The 27,951-nt window shown below is 36.5% G+C and overlaps 1 protein-coding gene and 1 long non-coding RNA gene across 3 annotated transcripts in view; one reads left to right on the top strand and one right to left on the bottom strand.

Annotated features, from left to right (window-relative positions):
* The window catches only part of LOC140684299 (uncharacterized), a 36,639-nt gene extending 29,935 nt beyond the window's left edge, over positions 1-6,704 (top strand). Inside the window, exon 5 of one of the 2 annotated variants that reach the window (XR_012056372.1) lies at positions 2,756-6,704. This is a non-coding gene — a long non-coding RNA (uncharacterized lncRNA). The remainder of the gene's footprint in view (positions 1-2,755) is intronic. The other variant, XR_012056371.1, reaches the window with a different exon arrangement.
* The window catches only part of AQR (aquarius intron-binding spliceosomal factor), a 47,265-nt gene that overhangs the window by 10,663 nt on the left and 8,651 nt on the right, over positions 1-27,951 (bottom strand). Inside the window, exons 10-29 of the mRNA XM_012573906.5 lie at positions 27,328-27,392; positions 25,423-25,539; positions 23,865-23,978; positions 23,006-23,109; positions 22,405-22,507; positions 21,321-21,441; positions 19,349-19,490; positions 18,454-18,632; positions 16,506-16,673; positions 15,904-16,073; positions 11,929-12,170; positions 10,329-10,472; positions 9,763-9,832; positions 8,683-8,793; positions 6,807-6,916; positions 5,428-5,563; positions 3,584-3,793; positions 2,669-2,806; positions 1,750-1,821; positions 229-416 (exon numbers count right to left, since the gene is read on the bottom strand). Coding sequence (XP_012429360.4) covers positions 229-416; positions 1,750-1,821; positions 2,669-2,806; positions 3,584-3,793; positions 5,428-5,563; positions 6,807-6,916; positions 8,683-8,793; positions 9,763-9,832; positions 10,329-10,472; positions 11,929-12,170; positions 15,904-16,073; positions 16,506-16,673; positions 18,454-18,632; positions 19,349-19,490; positions 21,321-21,441; positions 22,405-22,507; positions 23,006-23,109; positions 23,865-23,978; positions 25,423-25,539; positions 27,328-27,392 — 2,704 coding nt within the window. The remainder of the gene's footprint in view (positions 1-228; positions 417-1,749; positions 1,822-2,668; positions 2,807-3,583; positions 3,794-5,427; positions 5,564-6,806; positions 6,917-8,682; positions 8,794-9,762; positions 9,833-10,328; positions 10,473-11,928; positions 12,171-15,903; positions 16,074-16,505; positions 16,674-18,453; positions 18,633-19,348; positions 19,491-21,320; positions 21,442-22,404; positions 22,508-23,005; positions 23,110-23,864; positions 23,979-25,422; positions 25,540-27,327; positions 27,393-27,951) is intronic.

Raw genomic sequence — 27,951 nt, 5'->3', positions numbered from 1 at the left:
CATTACTCATGCAACAGCAGACTACTACTATATAAAAATAACAATGAAGAAATTAATTTGATTGCATTTCAGAGTTGTAAAATCTGCCTTCCTAGTCTAAACTGAAATTAAAATTCCAGCTTTGCAAACTCCTAACAATAAAAACCAGTTTCCGTAGCTATGAGTACCCTTCTCTCATTTTTAACTTGTTACTTTCTGACAAGCTTGACAAAGGATTTTCTGTCTTACCTTGCTCTTGCTCTTCCTTGTGCATCCAAGTCAACAGTTGGCACTCCAATACGAACAAACCGTGTGAAAAGAGACTGTTCCATGTTGGAGTACTTTTGAAAAGCCATGTTCTTAATGACTGGTGGCAACTGATGATGGTCACCAATCATAATCCACCGCTTCAAACGACTGAATCCATCCTGGGGGTTCTAGAATTGAACAATTACACTATTACAACTATTACACTATCATCAAGGCACTCAAAACACATTAAGAGTCAGATTGTCTGCCTTTGTCTAAGCCCTTCAACATTTGTTTTTAAGCTACACTGAACTTCAGTCTTTTCAAAGACTACTAGCTTTCATCCAATCAGAAAGTAGAATTGTAAATAAAATCTCTTTTCTTATAAAACAAGTACCTTAATCTACTTAAATTAGTAGAGAAATATTAGAATAAAGATCATATTATATTGCTTTAAAGGCCAAAATCCCTGATTACTACACAGTAGTAACAATTACTCCAGAACTGTCCTCTGACCATTATCTTTTGGATTCTGCGGTAGTGAATATGAAGCATCTGAAACAGTTTCAGATGTCTGAGGCAACACTGAACCTGCCTTTCAAGTTTCTCTGTAGTTCATGTTTATTTCTGTAATTCTCACATAGCCTCTTCTATGACCAGGGTGCGCCCCCAATTCCCATCTTGGCTCTTGGACTGAATGCTCGTCACAATTAGCATCCTGGAGACTTCCAGCTGCCAGATCCTCATTACACACTCCTGTGATAATTCCCTTTCCCTATGGGAACACTATTTGAGACAGAACATAAAGTTCCTTTTTCTGCCACTTGAAGTGGAAGAGCTCTGAAGCTGTTTCCGATCAGATAGCAAGGAAAGAAAACTGAACTCTGGACTGTACAATTCTTCAAACTTGAAAATGTCTTAGTAAAAAAGTAAGAGGATGGAAATAATTTTTATTGGCAAGAATAAAAAAACACAAAAACCCAAAACTTACTTTTTTATTCTTTTCTTTTCCTTGAAAGCTTCTGCTTTGGAGATGACAAAGCATTCTATATAGTTCTGTACGTATCAGTCATTTTAATCTTGCACAGAGAGGCCCCCCAAAATTCTCTTTTTAAAATTAAAACCCACTCAATTTTCAAGGACTATTTGGACGCCTCACATAAATAAAATCATGGAATATCCCCCAGAATATGCCTCTATGGTGAAATGGTCTACTCTAATTACACAAACTCTTCAGTTTCTGTATTTTTCACATACACCTATTTTCCCTCATCTGCCAGATGCATCTGGTTATTCAATGCTCATTTAAATGTTTGAAAAAAATGTAAGATGCTTACCATTGAATAAAATAACTTCCTAATTAACAATCAAATCAGTCAAATCAGTATGAAAAGTCTTACTAGCAAATATCAGTTCTGGGTTACTTTCTGCACAATATATTTTTCATTTTAATATTCAGTAGTGTTGAAGAACACAGAGTCTTATCTATCTTTTTAAGATCTTTTATGTTTCAAGTCTAACCTGCAACAGAAGAGGTATAAAGGTTTCTATCTCCAGAATTTGAGCAGACTCTTCCATCAAGATGTTGTCATACTGAGAAAAAAAAAAAAACATAGTAACACAAATGAATGCATTTATTCAGCCTACCAAAAGAAAGCATCTATTAATCCTTCAGATTTTGTTGGGTGGGACAGTTACAGTAGGATTTCTCCTTACAGGCAAAATATCAGTATTACCAAATAGGTGAAGTCCTACTACATCAATGGCAGATCTCTCTGTACCAGTCAGGGTTTATACTAGAAGGACTCCATGACTGAATTACATTACATCCTTACTATATGCCATTACCACAAGAGAAAAGTCTTGTGCAGTAAGCAAACTATTTTAGTATCTCTGCACCGAAGAGGAGCCATTTTGTGATCCAATACACTACATGATCAGTAAATAATACTGGAAGAATTACCAGTGACTGGCTTTTGTCAGAAAAAAAGACTGCACTAAATTAATAGTTATAGTTACCACTGCAGAGTGAAAATAAGCATTGCATCATAGTTATTTTTCCTCAAATTGTTAATTTTTTAGGTAAACAAAGCTAAGTGTAAAGGCCATGTTTTTCTACCCAGCTCTGCCTCTATTTTATTAATCCTATCACAGCTCTTTATCATGTAATATGGCAAAATTGACTTTTTAAAAAAAAAGTTTAAAAAATATTTACCATTTTTGTATATACAGTAACTTAAAAGTGATTTTATCTTTTATTTACAGAAGTTATATTTTTCTTCAGCAAAATTTAAAAATTGAAACATACAGGTAAAAAATGCAATTCTAAATAATCTAGCTGCCTAGATTTGGGGCAGATATAAAGATTTGTATGGGGTGGGGAATAGGAGAGAACCAACACCAACATCAAGTAGTACAGTAATGCTAGTATAATCATTACTTTGAATCCTAATTCAACCAGGTCACGTCGTTTCAGAGCAGCATGAGTACAAGTCATGGCAATGATTTTTGCTTCTTTCACCAACAGGTATTTGGATCTATCCAGGCCACTGCGGAGAAGTTCAAATGCTCTGAATTCCTATGGAGGACAAAATAAAGGTCTTGAAAGTCAGAATATGAAAAAATATCACTTATAAAATGAATCCACTCAAACTGTGTGGACACCTTCTTGATATAATTAAACAAGAAAGCTCTGACTGTATGTACTATAAACAATCCAATCTGAATAATTTGTTGTGGTTTCCAGATTTAGCATATTTTGAAAAACAATCTTGTAAAAACCTATGAAAGAATTCTTCCAACCTGTACATACATATAAACTTGCAGACAAATATTCAAATAATCCTGAGGAACCCTCTCAGAATCCCCCAGAATTTTCTTTTACTGTATCTGCATTGTAACATGACGTCAAATTCAGTAGAAGAAAAATCATTACAGTTAATATAATCAAATGATACACAAATCACCTTTACTCTAACTCTTAATAGCCTCTTAAACAATTCTGGCAAAACCAGAAGATAATCTGTTACTTTTAGGTTATCTGATTAAAGGCAACTCACTGTAAACACAAAGACCCTGTGAGGATCAGAGGAGTAGTGAAAGGTGTGCCTCATCAGTGAAAATGGATGCAGAATGGCTGCTTCCCACAATCCAACTAAAAGAGACCAGACCCTTGCCCCTACTGTGCAACATACCTATATTACTCAAAGGTGGAAATTCTCACCTTGCAAGGTAATGAAGCTGCCTAGACGAGTATATTTCTTCTAGGATGTAGGGAAAATGAGAATTTTGGAATCATGTAGTTTTTCTACAGGATTAGCCAGATTCACTTGCCTTTAACAGTTACATATCTTACCTCAAGCTGAGTGAATATTTTCTTAATATGTCTAAAACACCCTTCAGCAATTTCCATATCTTCTTCATATGATTTGCCTTTGAAAACTGGTTGAGGAGCATTTGCAAAATATTGGTGAAAAGGAAAGAAACTGGAGACATCTGCAACATCCGGCGATTTTCCACCTTTAACTTTAACTTTACTGATATACTCCTCCCAACGAGACATTACCTATGACAAAGCAAGGTTTATATCATAAGGTTTTTGGGAATGTACAGGCTTGCAGCATAGCATTAAAAAAAAATATCACAAAAGTAAGGTATGTCTTAGGTAGCATTTGACCTTGTGTCAGAATGACATTTTGAAGTTGTGGAGGGTTGAGCTTGGCTGGCTGCCAGACTCCCACTCAGTTCCTCTCACTCCCTCTCTCCAACATGACAGTGGGAGAAATTAAGATAGAAAAGCTTATGGGTTGAGATAAAGATAGGGAGATTGCTTAGCAAGTAGCATCACAGACAAAACAGGGAAAATTAATTTCATTTATTGCAAATTAAAAGCAGTGTAAGACGGTGAGCAACAAAGACAAAACCAAAACCATCTTCTCCACTCTCTCTTTGTTTGCAGGCTTAATTTCCTTGTAAGTTTTGTACCTTGTCCCTACCCTGAGCACTACAGAAATAACGGTTCAAGTTCACAACACCACATCTCTGCCACCCCTTCCTCCTCACACTTCTTCCCTGCTCCAGCATGGGATTTCAACAGGCTACAGCCACCTGCTCAGCATGGGAAACTCCATGGGCTGCAGTGTTGGTATCTGCTGTGCCACAGCCTCTCCACTGGCTGCAAGTGGGAAACCTGCTTTACCATGGCTGTCTCCACAAGCTATGCTCTGATGCCTGGAGCACCTCCTGCCCCCTCACTTTCTTCTGACCTAGGGTTTTTGGGGCTGATCCTTACACTGCCCTCTCTGCCCTCAGCTGCTGCTGGTTTTGACCTCTTCTCAAAGAGCTTTTCATAGAGGCACCATCAGTGTCACTGTGGATTCAGCTTTGGTCAGCAGTGGGTCTGCTGGAGCTGGCTGTGTCCTGCACAGGGCAGCCCCTGGCCTCTTATTAGAGGTCATTCCTACAGCCACCTGCTACTAAAACCTTGCCACATAAACCCAATACAGAAGGAAACTTCTTTATTATCTCCACTTACACTACTTTGATTTAAATACCAAGTGGGATTCATTTAGGAGTAAACTGAACCAGATGACCTCTAGCACTGTTCCTTGCACTCTTCAACACCTAATGTCCATTTAATGTTAAGGTCCACACTAAAGATAGCCCAGAGTAACTTCTGTAAAAACATACACAGTAAGTGCATTCAGTCCTAAGTGCCCCTCTGTAAGCCTCCTTATGCAACACTAATTGCTAATGCAGATCACAACACTGAAAAATACACGGAGAAGAAATGAAGGACATAACATACAACATAAAATTTTGCACATTTGATTTCACACTGGCATTTAATGCTATAAAAGCCTCCTATCAGGACCATCAAGTAGCTGCTCTAATGCTTGTCCAAAATATAAAGCAGCCCACAGATTTTCCTCTCTAAAAGAGAGGCTTCAGGTTAGAATCTTTGCTGGCATTCATGAAGGGCAGCAATGACTTGGTGAGTCAGCAGGCAGGATTTAAAACAATAACAACACAAGCAAGTCATGCTGCAATTTTAACTTTAGCTGTTACTGTATTGTGAATCACCAAGGAAAATGCCTTTTGCTTATACTCTCAACTCTGAAAAATTCATTGCAAGTTTTACAAAGTGTTTCGTAACATATTTAGGTCATACAGTCTCTGCAAAAGTATTTCAGTCCTTACTTGGTATAAGAAAAAGTGGCCAGCTGTTTCACAAGTATAAGATACATCTCCTGGGACTCCAAGACTCTCTTGTAATCGCCCAACTTCTTGTAGAAGTTCAAGTCTTCGAGCCAGCACATAATTAACTCTTCCATACCTACAAAAAGGATTACATATAGCATAATTTTTATTAAACTCAAAATAGTATCCAAGTATCACAATGAGGGATCACAAAAAACCCCATCACCCTGCCAAAATCTGTCACAACTACAACCCCATTCCAAAACCTAAGAATCTGCTACACGCTATTTTTAGCAGTAGAGCCCTAACAATTCACAAAGACAAGCTAACAAGAAATAAAGTTCTCACAGGAGTGCAGCCCACCTTCAAATATATTCTTCAACCTTTACCCCTCCCTCTTGAACTGCCAGAACCCATAGTGCTTCACAAATATCCCACAGGTCTGGAGTTACCTTGAAAAAGTGTGAAAATAGAAAATGCAGCGTCTTAAAGAAAACTCCTTTTAATGATGAACACTACAGTTCAAGGAATATACAAGACTATGGATAGTACTAAATAAATATCTGCTATGGCATCATTTCAGTAAGTTTCTGGTTATCGAGTTTCTGGAATAATTTGACTACGTCAAAGCACTCAATTTAAAAAAAAAAAATCACAAGGTATTTATTTTGCTAAATACTGAACTATGTACATGTGGGTAGCTTCTAGTGACTATATATAATTTTTACTACAGCTTTTGAAGTCAAAGTATTGCTATGATAATCCAGTACTGGACAGTTCAGATATTTCCAGTGCATGACCATTATACCCCGCTTACATTTATGAATGTGTGTAATCCTACTGACGTCAACTGGACTAATGCATGACAAACATACAAATATTTAGAAGAACAGGTTCTTAAATCTTTGTGCTGATACAGAGTTCATAGCTTTCCTTACACATGTATACTTCAAAATGTGTTATGAATGAAATAAGCAACTTTGAGGTTAAGTAGCTCAAGAAGAATTCAAAGCAGAAAGTTTAATTTCATGAAAAAATCACCATGATAGTAGAAGTGATACCGTATTTGTACAAAAAAACTGTAACTCTAAGAATCTACCTTGTTAGTCTAATTTCTCTCACAGATTAATTATATGAAATGTATAAGGGTCCAAAAAAAATATAATTATCTATTATTCAAGCAATTGAGTTTGTGAACAAGCAACGGACTGATTCTGCCTTTAGATGAGTGCGCTCTGTGTTACTGGGATTCAATAAAATGAGAAGGGTAAAACTTGTTCAACGCAGCTCCTTCGCATGGGAGGTAAAGTGGATTCAACAGAAACATCTTGCTGCCATGTTTATACAAGTGAGTTTATCATTAGCATCTCCTTTCTCACCTGCTGAAATCTTTCTCTGTCTCCAATTCCTCTTCTCCATGACCCAGACGCAGAAGGTGACGCTCATCAATGTCTAGAGCCATGATTTTTTCGAACAGCTGGTTCAAAGCCTAAAGATTGACAAGAACAGGAGAAAAGGTAGTTTTTAGAAGTTCAGAGGCTCTTGCAGGGGAAAACTAAGGAATTATTCGTAAGCAAACCAGGAGATTATACCTATTTTATTATAAATGCAAGCCAAAACAAACAGAAGTTAAAACAAAATTAATACTGAAACTCCGAATCATGACAACAGGGAAATTAGCCTACTAACGCCCTTTTATTTGCATACTTTATACAACATTTATTTTTAATTTTAAAATTGTAAAATTTAATTCTATCACATAGTTAACTTAAGTGATAAAGCTATCAATTTACAAAACTGTCTCACAAACACCAACTTTTGTATAATGACATTAAATAATTTAATTTTTACTCTACATGAAAGAAGTATTATCTGGTACTGTCAGGTACTGTGACTCTATCCCATTTTGGATAACTGAATTTCACTTAACTAAACTTCTAGGTGTGCTAAATCTTCTACCTTAAACTCTTCAGCTCTCTAGTGGCTTACTATCAACTAACTAATTTATTTCAAAGGAGCAAGCTTGTAAGCACTGGATCATCAAGTTTTGAAAATAAGACTAAACACCAGCAAGCTCCACTTGCAGCTGCAAGTCATGTAAATATCTTAAAGTGCAGCATCAAAGCATGGGTAATGTACCCTGCTGAGATACAGTTAATTTCCCAGGGCACAACTTCAAGTTAATGTCCTCATTAGAGTCTTGTCTGGTAAGAGTCTTCTATCTGCCTCAAAGTATTTCCTTCTTTTTCTCCTCAATGGACATGATCTCAACCCTTTCTCCTATCTTTAACCTGTCACTCTCCTGCAACCCATTGCAGACTGGCCTGTATTATTCCAGGCTGTAACTCCTCACCAAAATGATACCCCTTCAACCACTCTTTGATCTTGCTTTGATGAAACATTATGAATTATTTTCCAATGGTACATTCAGTTAAAGTAACTCATAACTGAGACAGGACAGGCTAACTTCAGGTACTGTCACTGTACACCACAGAAAAGAGATCAGTACTTGCCCCTCCTCTTCCCCTCATGAAGAAGTTGTAGATCACAATGAGGTCTTCCCTCAGTCTCCTCTTCTCCAGGCTGAACAGACCAAGTGACCTCAGCTGCTCCTATTATGGCTGCCCCTCAAGCTCCTGCAGTATCTTTGTTGCTCTTATTTCAACACTCTCTAATAGCTTTATGTTTCTTGTATACTGTAGTGCCCAAAACTGCACACAGAACTCAAGGTAAGGCTGCACCAGTGCAGAGTAAAGTGGGGAAATTAAGAGTAAGACTCTTAAAAACTTACTGTTATTATTTTTTTAAATTTTATATATGCTTAAGAATTAGCGGTTCAGTTCAATTAGACTCCATCTCTTATGAATGGGAAGCAAATATTCATCTGAAGAGGCCTTCCCTTTGGAGCATGAAGCACAGAGCAACCAGTGCCTGACAAAGCTAATTAACAAAAACCTGCCATGCTTACAATGCATGTGCAACTCTAAGAACCAAACAGAGTATTTGTCAAAATACTTTCTTATTTTTGACCTCCAACCAATTAAACGCACTGAAAACTTCAGATAAACAGTTTAGAACTACACACCTGAAATTCAAAAATTTAATTTCACATTATCAAACTAGCAAAACTACACACAAGTCAACTCAAGTTTCCATTGTTAGGAGACAAATGTAATTCCCAAACTACTGATCTCAATACCTACTGTTCTTCTACACTGCAATTAACAGGAAAACTCCACACGACTGACACATTACCTGATTAGAGTGGGTAACTATTAGAGTTCGTTGTTCTGGGAAATTGTGATAAAGATTGGATATTATCTGGACTGCTACATCAGTTTTTCCAGTACCAGGTGGACCCACTACCTAAAATCAAACACACACACACAAAAATAAAACCAAACAAAAATCAATACACAATTTATCAGAATACTTCACAATAAAATAAAAAAAAACTAAGTCAACTGGAGAAGAAAAAACCCAGAACAACCTCACAAGACACTGACATTACACACTGCTTCCTGGCACTGGTGAGCTTCCAGACCAAATACAATATATTATAAAAGACTCCTTCAGACTATTTTGGCAGATTCCCAACTAAAATGAATATGGTTATCCAGCACAGGAAGTACCAATATGATGAAACCAGATGTCCCCAGAGAAAAAAGGTATTTTAGCCTCAGAACAGGTTAAACAGGGCGGAACAAGTGAAAAGAGAATCACAACACACAACTAAAAAAGAGTAAGGTGGAACAGACATAAAGAACAGGAAAATTAAAAAAAAAAAAAAAAAAAAAAAGAGTTCATTCCTTCTACTTAATCCAAAATCTACAACTGATGATACAGACATACAGCAACAGTAAATGTTTTCATGGGGTCAATTCCACAAACACTCCAAAACTGACACCTCAGACATTTTAAAGGTATCCAAGTATTATAAAGAAAGCATCTCAAAATAATCTGTTTAGGATTAAGAACCCCTGAACAGAAGCTTTCATAAGCATCTACACATAAAATTGCTATGAAATAATTTTTGCTTTATTTAAAGACTATTCAACGAATACAAAAGCAAATTCAGTTGCTGTGGAAAGCCTTCAGCCACTGAAACACAGGATAGAGAGATGTGTTGCTTGTATGATTTTGTGAGAATTGGAGCACACTGAACCTTTGAATGTTAACTTTTCAGATCCTTGAAATATTAACAGAAATTATGTCAGCAAGGCTACAGAAAGGGGCATTACTAGTATTTCACTGAATGCACCTAAGGCCAGAATTAAATAAATAAGAGTACAGAATCCTTAGAAACATTCTTACCGAACTTAAAAACATTCTTACCATAGTTAGTCCAGGCTGCATTCCTGCACGGATGGCTTCAATCTGAGTATGGGTAAATTGAATAGTATTGCTGCAAAAAAACAAAACAAGATCAGGTAATTGACAGGTTTTGCCAACAATTTTCATAAAAGCAATTGGTTTAACAAGTTTTATTTCAATTAACTGTTTATATCTTTCCTGAACTACACACTTGAAAACTTTTGCACAAATTAAATCAGCATTACAACTATGTTTTTTTTAGATACAACAGTCTTGAAATTTCTAAGCAAGACAGTACATCATGTTGTCCATGTGACGATGAACTCTTTCCATCTAAAAGACTGTCTTTAGTTATTATTTTCAGAGAATGTTGAAAAATTATTTAGGTATTACTTCCCTAATATTTAAATTCCTGAGACAAAAAACACTAGAAGACAGTATTCCTCACTGTTCTTCAAGAGACGTTTTAACAGATAAGGGGCAATACAATATCTTGATTTACCCGTAAAACAAATCAGTATCATTTTTTAAAATGAACTGCTATGCACGTGTTATCATTTGAAAATAAGTTCCCATCCATTTTTTACCGTTTTGGTTGATTATATGGATATGGTCCCCTGTTTGGGATAACATGAGGCTCTACAATCAGTGTTTTAGCTTCTTCAGGGTTTTCTTCACTTCCATCCTCTTTTCTTTTTGTTCCTTTACCTTCCTTCATTGGGAAAGTTATCCTGTAACACATAATTTAAGGGTACAGTTCAACGTGTTCACTATGACATAGATTGTCTAAGAAGGTTATAAAGATTTTTTTCTCACCATTAAGACAAACATTCATACAACTGGGAAACAAGTGCTGCAAATGACAAAGTTTTAAGGACAATAAAGAAAAGAAATGACAAATAAGTTGATGAAGCTAATCATACAACAAGTGTTTCACAATACTGGAAAAGACAGGAATAGTGCTGAGAGCCAGTTGGAAGAATGCTGAAGACAAGAAGTTCGTAAGTGAAAATGGAAAAGACAGGAGAAAAGTTATCACAGAACTTAAGCTGTGTCAGTGTTCCAAACTATTCCAACAGATGAAGTTTTTATCCTCCCATTCAATTTTTTATAGCCTCCTGTATATATCAGCAAGCTTCTCTAATTCAGAAACAACTCACAGGTGAATGAATCCCAATGCCTATCCAAAATGCAGATATCTATAACAGTAATAATCTCTTACAGGACAGATGTAGCAGTAGGAAGAGCAACAGCTCCTCATAAAGAGCACTATCTCTCTTAATATAGGAACTGAAACTGAACAACAGGTCATTGAGGAAAACTCTGTGTGAGATCTTTTCCTGATACCTTCAGACTATTTTTGTATCATTATATCGTGGTAATGCCTCCGCCACACAAATTCTACATGCAGTGTTTCCAAAAAGAGCTTGGGAGATTACCTCCCTGCTTTTCAAGATTCAATTTAGCCATGATAAAAGCTGACTGGTGCAGGGGAAAGGCATCTTTTTCCCTCCACAGATTTATTTCTTCACAAGGAATAGATGCACTTTCGTCAGCTGAAGGAACTGTTCTCCAGTACTACATGAAACTCAATTGGCAAAATTCAAGGACATGCACCAAGGAGGGACAGAATGGTCAAGTTTAAAAATGCTGAACAATAGCATCACTGAAACAAAAGGAGTAAATCTCATTTAGCTGCCAATGGCATCCTATTTCAGAAATCATTTCTAAAAATAAGCATTATGGGATTTCAGACTTAATCCTTTGTGTTGATTGAATGGTGTCTCTAAAAGTTCAAATTTGAACTGGTGTTGAAATTGCTGTTCTTAGCTTGTTTTAATGAGACATGTAAGGAAACTATCTAATTAAAATTCTCTAGCCTGATCTTCAGGCTAGATCCCATAATGCAGAAGAGTATTATGTGTCTTGATTCTATCTAATGCTTTTGTTTTTTGCATGTATTCTGTAGATTGATCTAGAAGCAATGCTCTGATGCATTTTTGTACAGAATAGAACAGAAGCTGGTCCTGGGTCTAGCTGTTGTACAGTTAACTCTATAATGTAACTATCTAAATCTTAATATATCTTTATCTTTTTTTAAAAGAAAAAGCATCTCCTTTCAACCCCTGAACATAACTCCACCTGAAAAGAGTATCAGACCAGAAGTACTTGAAATATTGAGATCACCTGAAGGGGGGTACATGCAGATCTGGATTGTCGACAGTAACTTTAACATTGTACCCAGGAAAGCTAGCTTTTAAATGATCAATGGACAGGAAAGTGTCATTAAAATCCAGAGTTGAAATCTGATTGGGCATTTTTGAGTAGTGTGCACTACTTGGGTCTCCATATCCAAGAATGATGTCATGCAGCCAGTCAGGAACCACACAATCTGTGTTCATCAGATTCCTAATAGTTTCCAGAAGAGCCTGTAAATAAGAAAAAACAGAAAAAATAGGATTTTTAGAAACTGACTTCTTACAAAGTAAAAATAATACTGAAGATAAATCAAATCTGTTTTAAGATGACAGAATATAACTCTTTAATTGACAGCATTTGGTTAGATTGTATCAATATACTGACTGTACATATGCAACAAAACACCAGTATCAAAGCACAGAATTCTTAAGCTAAGAGCTAGTAAAGATGACCATAATCATCAGTAAAGTTTTCATCCCAGAACACTCACAGCAAGGGAAAAACGCAGCGAAGATCCTCATGTAGTTTAAGGTTTCCTCTTACACGTCTATAAATTTCACCCCTGCAGTCAGTTTAGGCTTCCCTTCAAGCATTTCCTCTTCACCCACAAATTAATATAATAATTTGTGGTTATGTAAGTTTTCTCTCATTTCCCCTCTTGTGGAAACACCAATGCTCCAGACCCTAGATTTGCATAGAAGGTGTGCTTCTTAACTAAGAGGAAGCTGAATTTTAACCTTCCTGTTAAAGGGCTACTTTAATGGCAAGTCTTGAAGAACCATCTCACTTGAAACTTGGCAACTGGTCACCATGTATCTGCTTCTCAGCAGCAGCAGGGAACACAGGATACCAGACCTGCACTGGTTTCCAGATCCTCCGACTTCCCATGCCACCAAACATGGACACAAATGAATGGCAAACACAGTGCATCAGTTGTCACACTGGAATATAATACAGAACCTCCAAATGCCAATCTTGTAAAAGAACAATCAGTCAAATCTAAGTTCAGAATTTTATTCTGAGAGTCTACATACCGATCTCCAAAGGGTAGGATTTTCTTTTTCTTGCTTGTGTAGTATAATTCAAAAGAGCCAAGTAATGTGATCACCATCCCTGCTTAGTCAACCCCTATTAAGGTTCTGATTCAGCATGGGTGAGACCACTCTGGAGTGCTGTGTCCAGTGCTGGACTCCTCAGGACAAGAGACAGACATACTGCAATGAGCCCAGCAAAAAGCTACTAAAATGATTAAGGGATTAGAGAATCTGTTGTTTGAGATGCTGAGAGAGCTGGGATTGTTTAGCCTCAAGAATACAAATGGAGAATTTGACTGATTTGCATAAAAAACGCAATGAGAGGAAGTAAGGTCAATAGAATGAGAATCACTCAGTAGTGCCCTGTGAAAGGACAAGGGGCAATGGACATGAATTGAGATATGGGAAATTCCACCTAAATACACCAAAATATTTTTACTGTAGAAGTAATGCAACTCTGGAACAGTCTAGACTGGCTATGTAGTCTCCATCACTGGACATACCCAATTCCAACCGCATAGTCACAAGATCTTGCTGACTCTGCTTTAAACAGATCTGCCACTAAATAATCTCCAAAGGTCCCTCTAACCTCAACCATTCTCTGAATATGTTTCTTTCAGTCACAATCATGCTGTGGCTTCTGTGACAGACCTGTAAAGCTACAAAGCTGAAGGCAGCTCAGCACTTCTGAAGCCTGAATTACTTCAAAGATGTATGGATGGACATGTCCCATATTTACTAAGAATTTTTGTATTTTTGTTATAAATATATGACAAGTACTTCTGGCTCAAACATGTATTAAGCACAGCATAATATGTTTGTGCCAAGAAAAGCACAAAGAAATCGGACGTCACATTTTCAGGTAGTATTTCTAAACCTAGTGATCAGTTTCTAAGAGGAAGCAAGAAATACGTTCCTAACAGCAAATGTGGTGCTTCTACATAACAAAATCTTTGCTTCAGCTTTTCAAAAAGTAATTTCTATGCATGTAAAAACAGTAAGATTTATTCTTGTAAGAACTAACACTGCTGATCAACTGTAGTGACACAGTGGTGTCACCTCCAGCAAACATACTGTATTTGCACTTTCTCTGCTGTCTCATCTGCTTAATTTACAAGGACTGCACAAGAGTTCTCTTGTCTTTTCTCCTACAAGCTCAGCTTTAAACTTCAAGCTGCCTTCCATCTGCTGCTACACTGTCTACACTAATCACAGCATTGTCTTGATTTCCCCAGTTGAAGTTAGAAAGGTTTGCAAATGGCATGGAATGCATGCACCTAAACTGGCAGCAATTTGATAAATGTGGGAATACCTTAGATTGTCTTGAAAAATGAATGTATAAGCCTTTCATAAATGCCAGCATAAAATGGCTTGCATTGTTATTTACCTGTAAATTACTGCTCCAAGAACAGAGTTGAAATGATGGCACTACAATGGTCTATGCAGGCTGCAAGCTACTGCTTCACACCAAAGTATTTTTCTAGATACCTCTAGACTTAAAAAAAGCCCCAGTCTTCCTGACTACCTCTTTATCCATTTACACAGAACTTGCAACATGATCCCCCAAAATGAACATCACTTCAATTATGCAGTGCATGATTTTAAGGCACCAAAAGAAATGTAGTTTTTCATTCATGTTGCATTTTCATAATGGAATATTCAAGAAATATTAATGATTCAGAGATCTAAAAGGCAAAGAAACTGAGTAAGAAGTATTTTTAGGTGTACAAAATGATGCACCTTCACAGTGAAGGCCAACAGCACCCTGTTCGTGTTACAGTATGAATTTGCCATAGGTGAAGGGAAGTGACTCCTTCCTTTCTGCTCAGTGCTATTGAGGCTGAATCATATAGTAGTTTTGGCTGAAAGGAACCTTTAAAACTCATCTAGTCCACCTCCCCTTCAATGAGCAGGGCCATCTTCAAGCAGACCAAGTTTCTCAGAGCCCTGTTCAACTTGACATTAAAAATTTCCAGGGATGGGGCATCTACCACCTCTCTGGGCAACATGTTCCAGCATTTCACCACCCCCATCATGAAATATTTTTCTTACATGTGGTCTGCATCTACCATCTTTTAAACATTACCCCTTGTACTACCACTGTTAGAAAGTTTGTCCTCATCTTTCTTAGCCCCCTTCCTGAAAGGGTACAGTCAGATCCCCGTGAAACCTTCTCTTCTCCACGCTAAACAACTCCAACTCTCTCAGGCTTTCCCCACAGGAGAGGTGCTTCATTCCTCTGATCATCTCCTTCATTCCTATGGACTTGCTCCAACAGGTCCTTCTTGTGCAGGGGAGCCCAGAGCTGGATGCAGCACTCCAGGTGACATCTTACCAGAGCAGAGGGAAAGAAGCATTTCCTGAGACCTTTTGGCCATTCTGCTTTTGATGCAGACCAGGATGCAGCTGGATTTCTGGACTGTGAGTGCACACTGTTGCCTCATATCAAGCTTATCATCCAGTAGTACCTCCAAGTTCTTCCCAGCAGAGCTGCTCTTGTTCTGACACAGTCCAATGCCCAGTAGGAAACTGATCCACTGACCCTCCCAAAAGCAGATTCCTCTGATTTTTCACATTTTGACTTTTTTACTCCTTTTCTTACAGTTCACTATTACATTAGATAAAAAAACATTCCATATACACCCTTAACCCAAAAGTCCAAATATGAAGGCTTCCTGTTAGAAGACTGAAATTATAAACTAATGTTTTATTATATACTCAAGCAAAGTAGCAGCATTCTGATTTTCAGTGTAACAGTTATCTGCAGGGGAAAGTGATCACCAACTGATATATTCCACCTTTCTATAGGGAAAGCCTAACCTTTGCCACCTAAAAAGCCTAACTATATGCATCTAAAATAAAAAAGTTTCAGTACCGACAGCATATTCAGACATACCCTTACCTAAGAGCCAAGGAGCAAGTATCCTACCTTGAAATTGTTTTCTTTTGGTTTTCTTCTCATTATTATATTAAATGTCTCATAAACATCTTCTGCTCCATTTTGGATTGTATTGGTCATGTCCTGCTGATACTGGTTTGGGTCCAGAAATACTCTGTATGTTCTGCAATCACCTTTAAGTCTTGGTTTCGGTTCAGGTCCTGCCCATAATGAAACAGCAAGATTAGAATTTGACTCAGTGCTAAAAGCAAATTAACGTTCAAATAAGTGATCCATAATTGTTCCTCAAATTAAATTCAGACAAATTCATATGATGAAACTAATTTCTGCATAGGAACAGAAACATTACATTGCGTTATTGTAATAGTTTTTGAATAGAATCTATTTTAATCCTTAACCCAGCATATTGTATTTATTTAATTAATGTAGCTACATCAGATTTTACCAGAGGAAACTAGTTAACCTTTCTCAGGCTGCTTATGGAATTGGTTTGTTTTTTTCCATGCATGCATGTAACTAATTCAATGAAAATTCTTTAAAAGAGAGAAAAATTATCCATTAGGATGTTAAAGATAAAAAATAGAGACAGAAAAAAAAGATAAATCTCTTGAACAAGTTTGTGTATATCATACCTTCTTCAATAACACGCCCTTTCTCGTCCAACATGCCCTGAATTTCACAGCCTCTGACATAGACCAGGCCAGTCTGCTCAACGAAAGGCTGTCTCCTGTCAAACTTGGTGCCGTAAGGCTGCATGGGGCGCACCGTAATCAGGAAGCAGACGTCGTGCTTGCGCAGACCTGAGCCCCAAGAGGAACAGTCAGTGACGTGATTGAACGGCATTAGCCCCATCAAGTCCTTAGCATATATATAAAAAAATGCACTGAAATTTATTTTAAATAAAATCCCACCAGTATATATTTTGCTTCAAAATATGCCTTGAATTCAGAGAATACAAAACCACAGGCCACTGTGATATAGTAGATATAAAAAGTAGAAGTTGAATGCTTTTTCATGAGAACAAATATTATTTCAAGATTATTCCTCTCCCAGTAATCTCACTCCAGTTATTTTTACCTAGTTATTTTCAATCATCTCTAAAGAAGTGTGTCATTAATCTCTTATTGTCATTGCTTCCCTCTGGACAAGTCTCCAATTCCTTTTTTTCTTTTTTTTACAACAAGTTAAGTGCAGTGCCTAGAACTGGGCAGAAAACCCTAAACCAAGTTATTTTAGTTATCTATTTAATAGAGTAAAAGGTCACTTAACCGAGTTATCTGTTTACTGTTACATTCCAGTGTATAAATTCCAATATAACTTGAGATTTTGTCTTTTTCCCTCAGTACTAACACAATGTTGGGGAATCACATTCACTTGTGAGCAATGATGACCTCTGATCTTTCCATTCTGCAGAGGTTGTTGTATATATTATTATAAGTTATTCCCCCAACATGTACTTGTACAGTGACTTGTTCTTGCTCAATAATCATTCCTGCTGAACTACATCCTACTTTTAAAATGCTGCTTCTCCAATTCACTAACATAATTCTGAACATTAAATCTTCTCACCAGTACACCTCCAGAGTCTCAGAGATCTAAGACAACTTCAAAATTCAGAAAACATGCTGTATTTTTCATGAGACAAATAATTCCTCATTAAGCACCACATACTATTCAACAGAAGGCAGTTTCATCAAGATCCTGTTATGTCAGGCAATGATTTATGAATTCTTATCTCAGTTTTTATTTAGTTAAAATACTATTTTTTTCAAATCATAGAGGCTGTTTTAGTACGTAAACCTAGGTGTACCACTATATAGATACCTTCATTATAGTGAATTCTCTGCCATCCTCCTAGATTTTCTACTTTAACAAAAATCTACAGCCTCAAACCAGTATCTGCTCATTTATCACACAGTCCAGCTTTAGCATTTGTGCTACGTCACCTATGCAGCTCCAGCACATTTATCAGGTTTCTCTAACAAAAGAGAAACGAGTGACATTTACTGATAATACAAGTACAATTGCACGCTTCTATGTCACTTGCCAACATGGTCAACTAAATTTCAAATCCCCAAGCAAAAGAAGTGTTGCCTGTGGATACTTACAAGGAACAAAATTTGATACAGTCAGCACTTCTTAACATTCAAACATATTGAAAACTACTGAAATGCACTGGCTTGAATTAAATAAAAATCTGTCCTCTCCACTTGCGCATGAGACAGATATCACATTCCCCATACTTTTCAATATGGCATTTTTAACAAACACATTATTTAAAATGCTAACTTAACTTTCAACAGTTCCTATAAAGGACAGCATTTTACAGTTGGTCACTGAATGACATCAGTCTGAAATAATAAACATTATGTTCCCAATGAATATCTAAGTAATTATTTCAAACTTCACTTCATGAAAATATAAACTCCTTCAACTTGGAATCTGAGTAACTGACTTAAGTATATTGGGATTGACAAACCTGTATCATGGTTTAAAACTTCTTCTTACAAATAAGACTAAATCAAAATGTATTTTGATGAGCACCATTTTTAGCACTTTATTTCAAAGCATGTTAAGTACCTTCCCATTCGTCTTTGATGTTATCTCGGACATTCAAATTAATTGTAACATCTGCTCGCACTCGCATGGGCCAGTTTTCACCAATGTTGGGCTTGGCCACCTCCACCACTGTGAAAGAGACAATGGGTTGTGCCATCCTAGCCCATCCACCAAAGACAACACCTCCATATTCTGATAACCTAAGAAATAAACCCAAAATTTTGTTAGTCATTAGCTAATAACAGATTCAATTATTTTTCAAATTGTGAGAAAATTTACCCTACAGTAAGGTTTAAGACAAAAGTAGAATTCTTAACTTTATGCGCTACTGAATTAGATTAATGCAATCCTGCATTTTAGAATTGAAGCATAACATAACTTATATTTCAAAAACCAAGGGCAACTTATGCTAGTATTATTCAAAAAAAAACTCACAGAGACAGAAGATAAAGTAAAGGTAACCAAAAGCAACTACTGAGTATAAAAGATATCATACCAAATAAACCCTTTAAAACAAAACAGGATTAAAATGTGTCAGATGGCAAATTCAAGAATACTCAGTGACCTCCCCCACAAACAGAGAAGTTTATGACATTTGTGTATTTTGTAATGTCAGCCAAGGCTTAGTGATCATGGAAAATTAACTCATCCATCTTAACACAACAAAAGCTGTTTGTTAGCATCCACATGCCTTTAACATACCTACAGGGATACATAACCAAAAACCCTTAAAATATCAACTCTTGGGATAGCAATACCTTATGGAAGGAGTAAGTACAAACCACAGTATCTATGTAATAATTTTAAACATATTTGTTACAATGTATTTCGTATACACACAGTACCAGTTTTTCATTCTTAAACACACTTTGATTAGAAGAGAACAGACTGGTTTGCACCAATTAATAAATATTACCATGGTTTCATCCTACTGACACTATCTTCAATGTCCTGTCTGATCTCATAGGTAGACTCCAAACGGAAAAGATTGAAGTTCCTCAGCAGGTAGTCATGGAGAGTCAGGAACTGTAGATTCAACTTGGGAAGTGCAAGACATCCTAAGGATTTAAGGGAAGAAGGAAAGAGGTATTTGAAGGACAAACAAAAAAAAGATAAATTAATATACTGTTTCTATAAATTCATACACACATACAGACTTTATTATACAACTGCTATTGCTGTTATCCTTGGAGATTCTAAAAACTATCCCTTTTATCAATACACACCTCTAAAAAGCATATACTTTTCAGGTTCTCTCTAAAAGAACCTGTACAATATTGAAGGAATTTTCATCCTTATAGCACTAATACAGTGAACTACTTAAATATTAAATCCATCAATGTATTCAGACTATAACAAAATAAAGTTTAGGAAAATCAAGTACACAACAAAGTAATGGTCTTTGGAAATGTAACAATTAAGTTAGTATTAAAAAATAATGAAAAAGGCTAATAAAATAATAAAAACCATGCAACATCCAACAATTCCCCTATTCCCATGCTTTATGTTTATTAGATGCCATAAAACCATTAATGTAGAAAAAAGCTTTAAGTCAAGAAATTAAATTTTAACACACATCTCTAAAATTTCTGTTACTGGTTTGTTTTATATATATGCAAGAAAAACATAGGAAGATTAGATCCTACTACACAATGAGTATTAGAACTCCTAGACAGGTCCTAAAGCTTCTTCCATTGTTTTAGGATAGTCTTAGATGCAAATTTTCCATAATTAAAATTCCTGTAAGTTACTCATCTAACATTACTGGACTATTATTCCAGTTTGATACCTATGTTCAAGACCTGTGAAAGCATATTGCTTTTGAAACTTGCAGTATCACTGTTGAAACCTTTCTCTGGTATAGGTACTACATACTGCATATTTTCACATGCACTGAGATACAACAGCAGCGAAGAAAGGCAGCAGAACACAGTAATTTCTGTTGTGGAAAGCCTGATGGTTTGTTTCATATCTTGTTGAGAAAAAGATCCTTTGTTGCCTATAACCCTGCCTATCTAAATGGGGTCATCTCTTTCTTCTCATTAACACTTGTTTCACAGATAATTTATCCAAAAAGACTAATTTATGGCAAGGAGCTGAACTTACAGCTTACACCTATGCAAAAAAAACCCCTTCTAAATCAAAACTACACAGGGAAGGGTATGGAATACTGTCTGCTGAAACCCAAAAGAAACTTTATACTAGTCTGTGAAAACATATGTTGTTATTTGAAATTGTCACATTCCAAATTAAAATTTTCACATTTATAGTAAAATTTCTCATGCTCTACATTAGAACAGCAGTTTTTAAAAGTAGCTAAACAAAAATACATCTGCTGTTTGTTGCAAATCTTAAAATTACATTATTCCTGTTTGCAATACCAGCAGTTTATTTCCATGATCATGAGTACATTACGTTCTCAAAGTAGTCACCTTTCAGTAACTATGTGTACTTTTACCTTGAAATAGAAGTAAGATCAGTGGTGTTAATTTCCTCCTATTACCACCTTTTCCCCCTTTTTAGAAAGGCTTTCTTGAACATACTTCAGCACAAAGCACAGACAACAGTTTTTTTGCTGCTGTTTCCAAACTTTTTCACCTTACCTGTGCCTCACTGGTAGTACAGCACATCTACTATCCAGAAGCAAATAAACATCTTTGTGTAAAAATAGATTTTTTGATTTTTCTTTAATTATGTGCTAACAATTTAATCGCTATAGTTTCTGACTCATAACTGAAAAACCCCCGATATTACTCTAAGATACAGGAAGATGCCAAAGTACCATGTGTAAATTTCTTGGACAGAATAAACATAATACATCAGAACTCCTATTTTTTTATTGAAGCATTTACTACTCTGTTCAGCATTTACTAAACTACTAATCATACCTTCCCCAGAGTAATATTCTGTTGGTACAATATTTTCATCCCAAATAATCTTCTCTGTGGGATAGAGAGGCATCTGGTTGAGCTGTTGAATTTGAGATATTCGTCGCTCATGACGGGACACCTAAAAAAAAGGAAGCATTTCAAACCTCCAAGTCAAAAAGGAATAATAAATATACTTTTGAATCAGACAATAATTCATAAAGTGATAACTTGCGTTTTCTCCATCAATATTTTTCTAATGAAATATTTTAATATAACTAAATGCACACAGTGACATCAGAAGATGAACAAACACATAATCCAACTACTGGTCATAGCACAAGAATCAAACAATCATTTGGCTACTCAGCAGACCAAAAATGGCACAAGAGAACTGCAAATAGTCAAGGCTCAGCAGAGAATCAACTTCAAATAAAACTTACCTTACTTTCCATTAAAAATATGGTCAGTACCTAACTAATACTACTCATTCAGTAACAGTTAGTCTTTATTTCCTCTTTGGGACACAAAAAAATCTATCCAATACTATAATATGTTATCTGATCAAGTATCTTTCCATGGCAGCCATAGGCATATCACTACCCTCAATACCTTAGAAAACTACATGAACAATTTTTTAAGAAATCAACAACCACAAAACAAACTTATGAATGAGATTTTAAAAAACAGCTCTAGTATTCTAATACAGATATCAAATTAGAAGCCTACCGTAGTATTGCTAGACCTCGAATATCCAAAAAACCATTATGTGCATCAAACAACATTTCAAATTGGTTTGAGGACCAAATAGGTACTGAAAATCTAGATGTACTTTAAGAGATCTTTTTGTTTTTAAATAGGACAAAAACGTTTTCAGAAGAACTCAAAACCATTTCCAAGGTACTTCGTATTGGCCTAAAAAAACCACACATTACTTTCTCACTTAAACTATATTTATGAACAGGCATTTTCAAACACTTAATGGTTTTAAACCCCATCTTAACATGTTGTTTACTGTTCTAACAGTGCTGTGGTTCACCAAACGTTCTAAATGACGACTTTAGTGCAGTGCAGCCACTGCCGGCAGCATTAAGCCCGGCTTTACCAGCAGCTCCAGCAGAAATTCCTTCTCGTGGCTCGTGTCCTCCCCCTCGGCCAGCGGCGGCAGCAGGCACAGGTACGACGCCACCTGGTGGAGAACGTTGGAGCTGCAGCGACAGGAAACAAGAAGCGTCGGTCACACTGAACCAGACAGGCAGCGCCCACTGCAGCTGCTTTTTCCTTAAAGGAAACTCCAGCTGTCTGATTCGACCAGAGATCAACAATTACGGGTTAGGCTTTTAAGTGAAGTTTGTGTATAAGGTGTAAGCTGAACCTCTCACCTACAATAAACATGGCAAGGGGTGGATGTATTTGTATTGTTTCAAGACCTGACGTGGAAGTAAGCAACAAACTGCCTTTTTCAAAATACATACTGCTATCCTTTTACTCACAGCATTTACAGTACAGTACAGTTAATACAGTGGCATGCTTTCATGATTTCTGTTGTAGTTCTTCTACGGAACAGAGTAAAAAAAATAAACTAAACAAGTAAGAGGTTAAATACTGGCTACGCACATGAGAAATTAGAAGGAATAAAGGCAGGAAATTTGTTAAATTTAATCATACTGAGAATGAAGAATTTCAATTTCAATTTGATAACTTACCTAAGAGGTCCAAATAACTTCACCAGTGCATCACGAGTATCTACTGCAGCTACATTTGAGAGTGCAAAGTCATATAACTCTGGGAAATGTGCAAACGCTGCTCTCTACAAAAGATCCATGCATGAAAAGTGGATGTAAGTGTATTCATGAAATGATTTAGTAACAGCTTCAATATTTAGAAAAAAGCATTGTTTCTTTTGGTTCATAACATGAACCACTCTATGGACTCTACCAGGATAGAAATGCAAGCCAGATGAAATCACCATTTTTCTTAACACTATCTGTTCATTACTCCTCTACTTCTGACACATTATCTTCCATATCAGACCCTTCTACCAGCATTTGTTGTCATTAAAATAAAACATAAGGGAGCAGATACGTAGCTTTGCAGGCAACTAAGAAAAGCCAGGAAAAAGTTTAACTCAACCAAGCTTCCTTGAATTGTTATGTTAAAACTGATGCGAACAATTCCAAAAAGTACAAGAGACCACTGTAGGCACAAGTGCATACTGATATTGAGGAAATGCTGCCACCTACTGCATTACCACGGTGTCCTACAGCATTCTACTTTCCCTTCTTAACAGACTTAACAGGAACAGTTCAATTTGGTAACACGAGGTCAAAAATGCTGATGTTTTGCTAGAGCATATTATTTAGTCACAGTCACACCAACCATGCTGAAACATTACATGACTTCAAAATGGCACAGGCAGTCAAGCTAAAGCTATTCCTGTAATTCAAGAAGGAAAATAGGGGGTTTGATTTGGGAAATAACCTCATGCCTATTCCAGATGCAAATTAGACTAGAACAGCAAAAACAAGTCCTCTGCCTCTCATAAGCACTTCATTCTCTACTTACCTGTAGAGAAGTAATCCTGTCATAGTGAATTGTAGTCATTTCATTCTCTGTCAAAGCATTTCCAGTCTGATCATTGATTTCAAAGCCAGTATAAAATTTGAGCATATCTAAAAGCTGAGACATCATTAATAAAAATTAGTGGATTAACAATAAGAGACACCCTACTACTAACAAAACTAGAGTTCAAGAGGACAAATGCATAAACAAGAACTCCTCAGAGTTGTAGAAGAATTGGACTAAGGAGTGGTATATTTTATACTTGGCTGATGCACAAAATAGTTTTTGTTAGGTATCTCATCTGCAAGCTATCAAAATTTCAGTATAGTCCACAAGCAATACGGTTTCTTGATATACTAGACTTGAAATTGAAAATTTCAAGTAAGGTGATCTAGCCAAAGGCTGTCATGGAACCCAACTTACAGCTTCCTGCTACCAAAAGGGAGATGCCTTGTACCCTTCTGCCCTCTCTGATGGCAGCTCTGAAGTTTATCTGACCCTTCAATGGGATTATTAAACTTGGAGGAAGAAAATTATGCAGATGTGCTGCTGCCTTTGTGTGCCTCTGACCCTCAGAGAAAATAAACAAGTGGTAGAGATGGAGGACAGCAAGCAGCAGGAAAAGTAGCTGAGAGGCAGGAAAGGGGACAGATCTTCAGATCCTGCCTAGCTATGAGTGAGTAAACTGAAGGATAGGAGTGAAAAACAGCTGGACTGCAAAACAGCATGAAGTCAAAATTAACAAGCGAAGAATGCAGGGTGACAACTTCTGCTATGTGTGTGGCAAAACATGCAAATGTTGAATGAAAGCTGCAATGCTTTCTAGCTTGTACTTTTAAGAACTCCTCAAAAACAGAAGCAGAAACATTACTCTGTTCTTGTGAGACCCTTCCTGCAGTACTGTGTCCAGCTCTGGGGCCTCCAACACAAAAACACCTTGTTGGAGAATGTCCAGAGGAGCATTACCACCTCCTCTGTGGCAATAGGCTGAGAGTTAATACTGTTCAGCCTGGAGAAAACAAGGCTCCAGGGAGACCCTATAGCTTCCTTTACAGTATCTAAAGGGAGCTACAATAAGGATGGAGAAGGACTTTTCACAGGACATGTAATCATAGGACAAGAGGGAATGGCCTTAAATTGAAGGAGGACAGGTTTAGATAAGACAATAGGATAAAACTTTTCCCTGTGACGACGGTGAGGCACTGGAACTAGTTGCCCACAGATGTCCCATCCCTGGAGACACTCATGACCACGTTGGATGAACTGTTGAGTAACCTGATCTAGTGGAAAGTGTCCCTGACCATGGCAGAGGCATTGGAAGTGGATGATCTTTAAGGTCTGTTCCAACACAAGTCATCCTGTGATTCCATTAAATGTATGAAATGCTATGTGAGTAGTCACACACAAAGGTACAGGTAAGAAAAAAAATACTGTGTGAAAGATTTAAATAAACAAATAGTTTGCATCCAAACAAAAGCCTATCTTTAATAAAAAGAAACCAACTGCAGCATTCAGAAACAAAGGAAATGAAAAAGTTCTTTTCAAGAACTTTGTATCTCACCTGACAGAAGAGATGACCTTCTTTTTCTCTTTTAGCAAGACTAGACAGGTAACAGTGAACAACAAGATGGGAGTCATCCAGCACTGTATTAAACCAGCGCCGTGTGGGAAGCAAGGCCTGCGGTAAACAACATCATGTTAATACAAGCAACTCTTCAAAAAGTAAGAAATCCTGGCTTCTCAGAATTTTTCCATTTCAAAAAGGCATATTAAGACAGATTACTGCAGTTATTTGCATATCTAATACCCTCACAGAAGTATTAAGGCAGCATTTATGTATGCCAAGCACTGGGTTTATGCAGGTAAGCTGCTATGAACACAGCCCTTTATGCAACGGGAAGCATGGCACAAACTTGTCATCAGTGAGAATTCATCCTACCAGTAAAAAAGTAAATTAAATAAAGCAATTATTCTACTACTAAGTGTCTACATAATGATTGTGTGCTACAAGTCATATGTCAAATTGCTTCAGCATTGTTTTAAATGTCTGTTTTCTACACCAATTTAATGAATTTTAAGCTTGAGGTCCTTAAAATTGCCAACTACTTCTTTTCTTCTTTGCAAAATATTAATTTTTCAAATCTTTGATAACAAAAATAGAGATCTTTCCTTCTCAATGTAAATAGATTAAGCTGCTATATGTAGCAACTGTTGAACAGCATACAGTAGAAGACCACAACAATTTAAGAGAAAAATTAGCTCTACAGACTGAATTTAGAATGCCAAAAAAGCATCAGCACGATGTTTAGAACTAAGACGAAGAAAATAAAAGATTCTGTAGTAGATGTTGATTGCCCTGCACACTAATTTTGCCCTGCACAATAATTACAAAAACAAAGTCATAAAACCCACAAGAACTCTCCACAGAATTATTACTTTCAAATTATCTAATCACAAGTTTTGATGGCAGTGTATGCACTGTAATATGAAACAGTAATATTCTGAAAAAAGCCAAGTAAAAAGAGCCCATTAACACAGTACATGCTACAAAGGCAAAAAGACTTGAATTTATAGCTAATTTCTCATATGCTTGCTCCATCCAGTCACTTACATAGGCTTTATAAACCTGTCTGAATTCTAATCTTTCTGTAATACCTAGAGAGAACCAATCTTAAATGTGCTGCTTCTAAGCATTTTAAGACAGACTTTAGTTTACCTTCCAACATGTTTTCTCTTTCCAGAGTATATTACATACATAAGACAGCAGGCTCTAATTTAAAATATTAACAGTCAGCCTGCAGAAATCCACCACAAAGCCATTTTAAAGTTCCCCGTGATACTGTTTCAGAAAACTCTTGTTTTATTTCACAATGCCTTCTGAATCTGAATGAATACCTTTTAATACTGGTACTGTAGTGCTTCAAACTGCCTCAGTTCCTCAGTATCTGCTGAAAAATTTCACAAAACATTGCTCCACGCCTTATTACTCTAACAAACTACAGATCCCCAGACCCGGTACTTGTAAATAATGAACTCCAGTCAAACAGGAATAGTTTGCATTTCAGACTACTGCTGGTTTCTGGGATTTAACCCAACAACACAAAAGAGACTTTAAGCGACCTGTTATGCAGTGGGAAAAATCATTCTGAATTATTCCTACCAAATTAAAGCATTACACATTTTCAGAAATTGCCAGTATTATTACCACTACTCCAATTAAATCCTCTTCACTAAGCACTTTAGGATCCTAGTGTTGTCTACTGGTTTATCAACATTGCTGGTCAGCTTCCAATACAGATGCAATGCTACAACATCTTACTTACAGATGGAAAACCACTTTTAAACAACCATATGCACAGCTGTGACAATCACCTCCTATTTGGAATAAGGCTGTAATAATTACTTTATGCACTTCAACCCTAGAAAAGTACACCTGGAAACTAACTGAACCAATTTTAAAACTTACCTCGAGGTCTAGCATGAGTTCAATAAACCTCTCACAATAATGAACTTTGTCCATAGAAATAGGACCTAGATTAAAAAAAAAAAAAATTGATCCACATCACAATATACTTACATTTGAACAATTCCTTAAAAACTAAATAAATGCTACAAATATAAAAGTATTAATTTTAATCTTGTTAAAAGCTAATCAAAACATTATTCTCTTTTTTAAAAAATCATTTCTTATATTAAAAATTCTTCTGGTTACCAATGAAAGAATAGCAGAACCAGAATTTCAGGAGTGATTTTATCTGCTTTGAAAAACCTTGAATGTAATATGCAAAAATGCTCACTTCCACAAGGTATCACTTGCCCATTATGTTTGTTAAGAACTTTTAATGCCAGGTACTCAAAAATATATTTTTAAAAGCTGCAAACAAGATGTGTGCAGAAGGCCTTGACCATATTCAAAGGTACTTGGAGGTGACTAAGGGGCCTTTAGAATCACATCAAAACAAACCAAGTATCCCTTAATAACTTTCCAACTCTTACAGCCTGCAAAGAAATGTTGAAGTCAATCTTCCTAAAACAGGTCTAGCATAATTAGGAAAACAGAAGGGATAAGTATGCTTTCTGAGGAAGCCAC

The sequence above is a fragment of the Taeniopygia guttata genome, chromosome 5 (assembly GCF_048771995.1).
Source record: "Taeniopygia guttata chromosome 5, bTaeGut7.mat, whole genome shotgun sequence".
Taxonomy (NCBI): Eukaryota; Metazoa; Chordata; class Aves; order Passeriformes; family Estrildidae; genus Taeniopygia; species Taeniopygia guttata.
The sequence above is the reverse complement of the archived record's forward strand: the minus strand, read 5'-3'. Positions and strand labels throughout refer to the sequence as shown.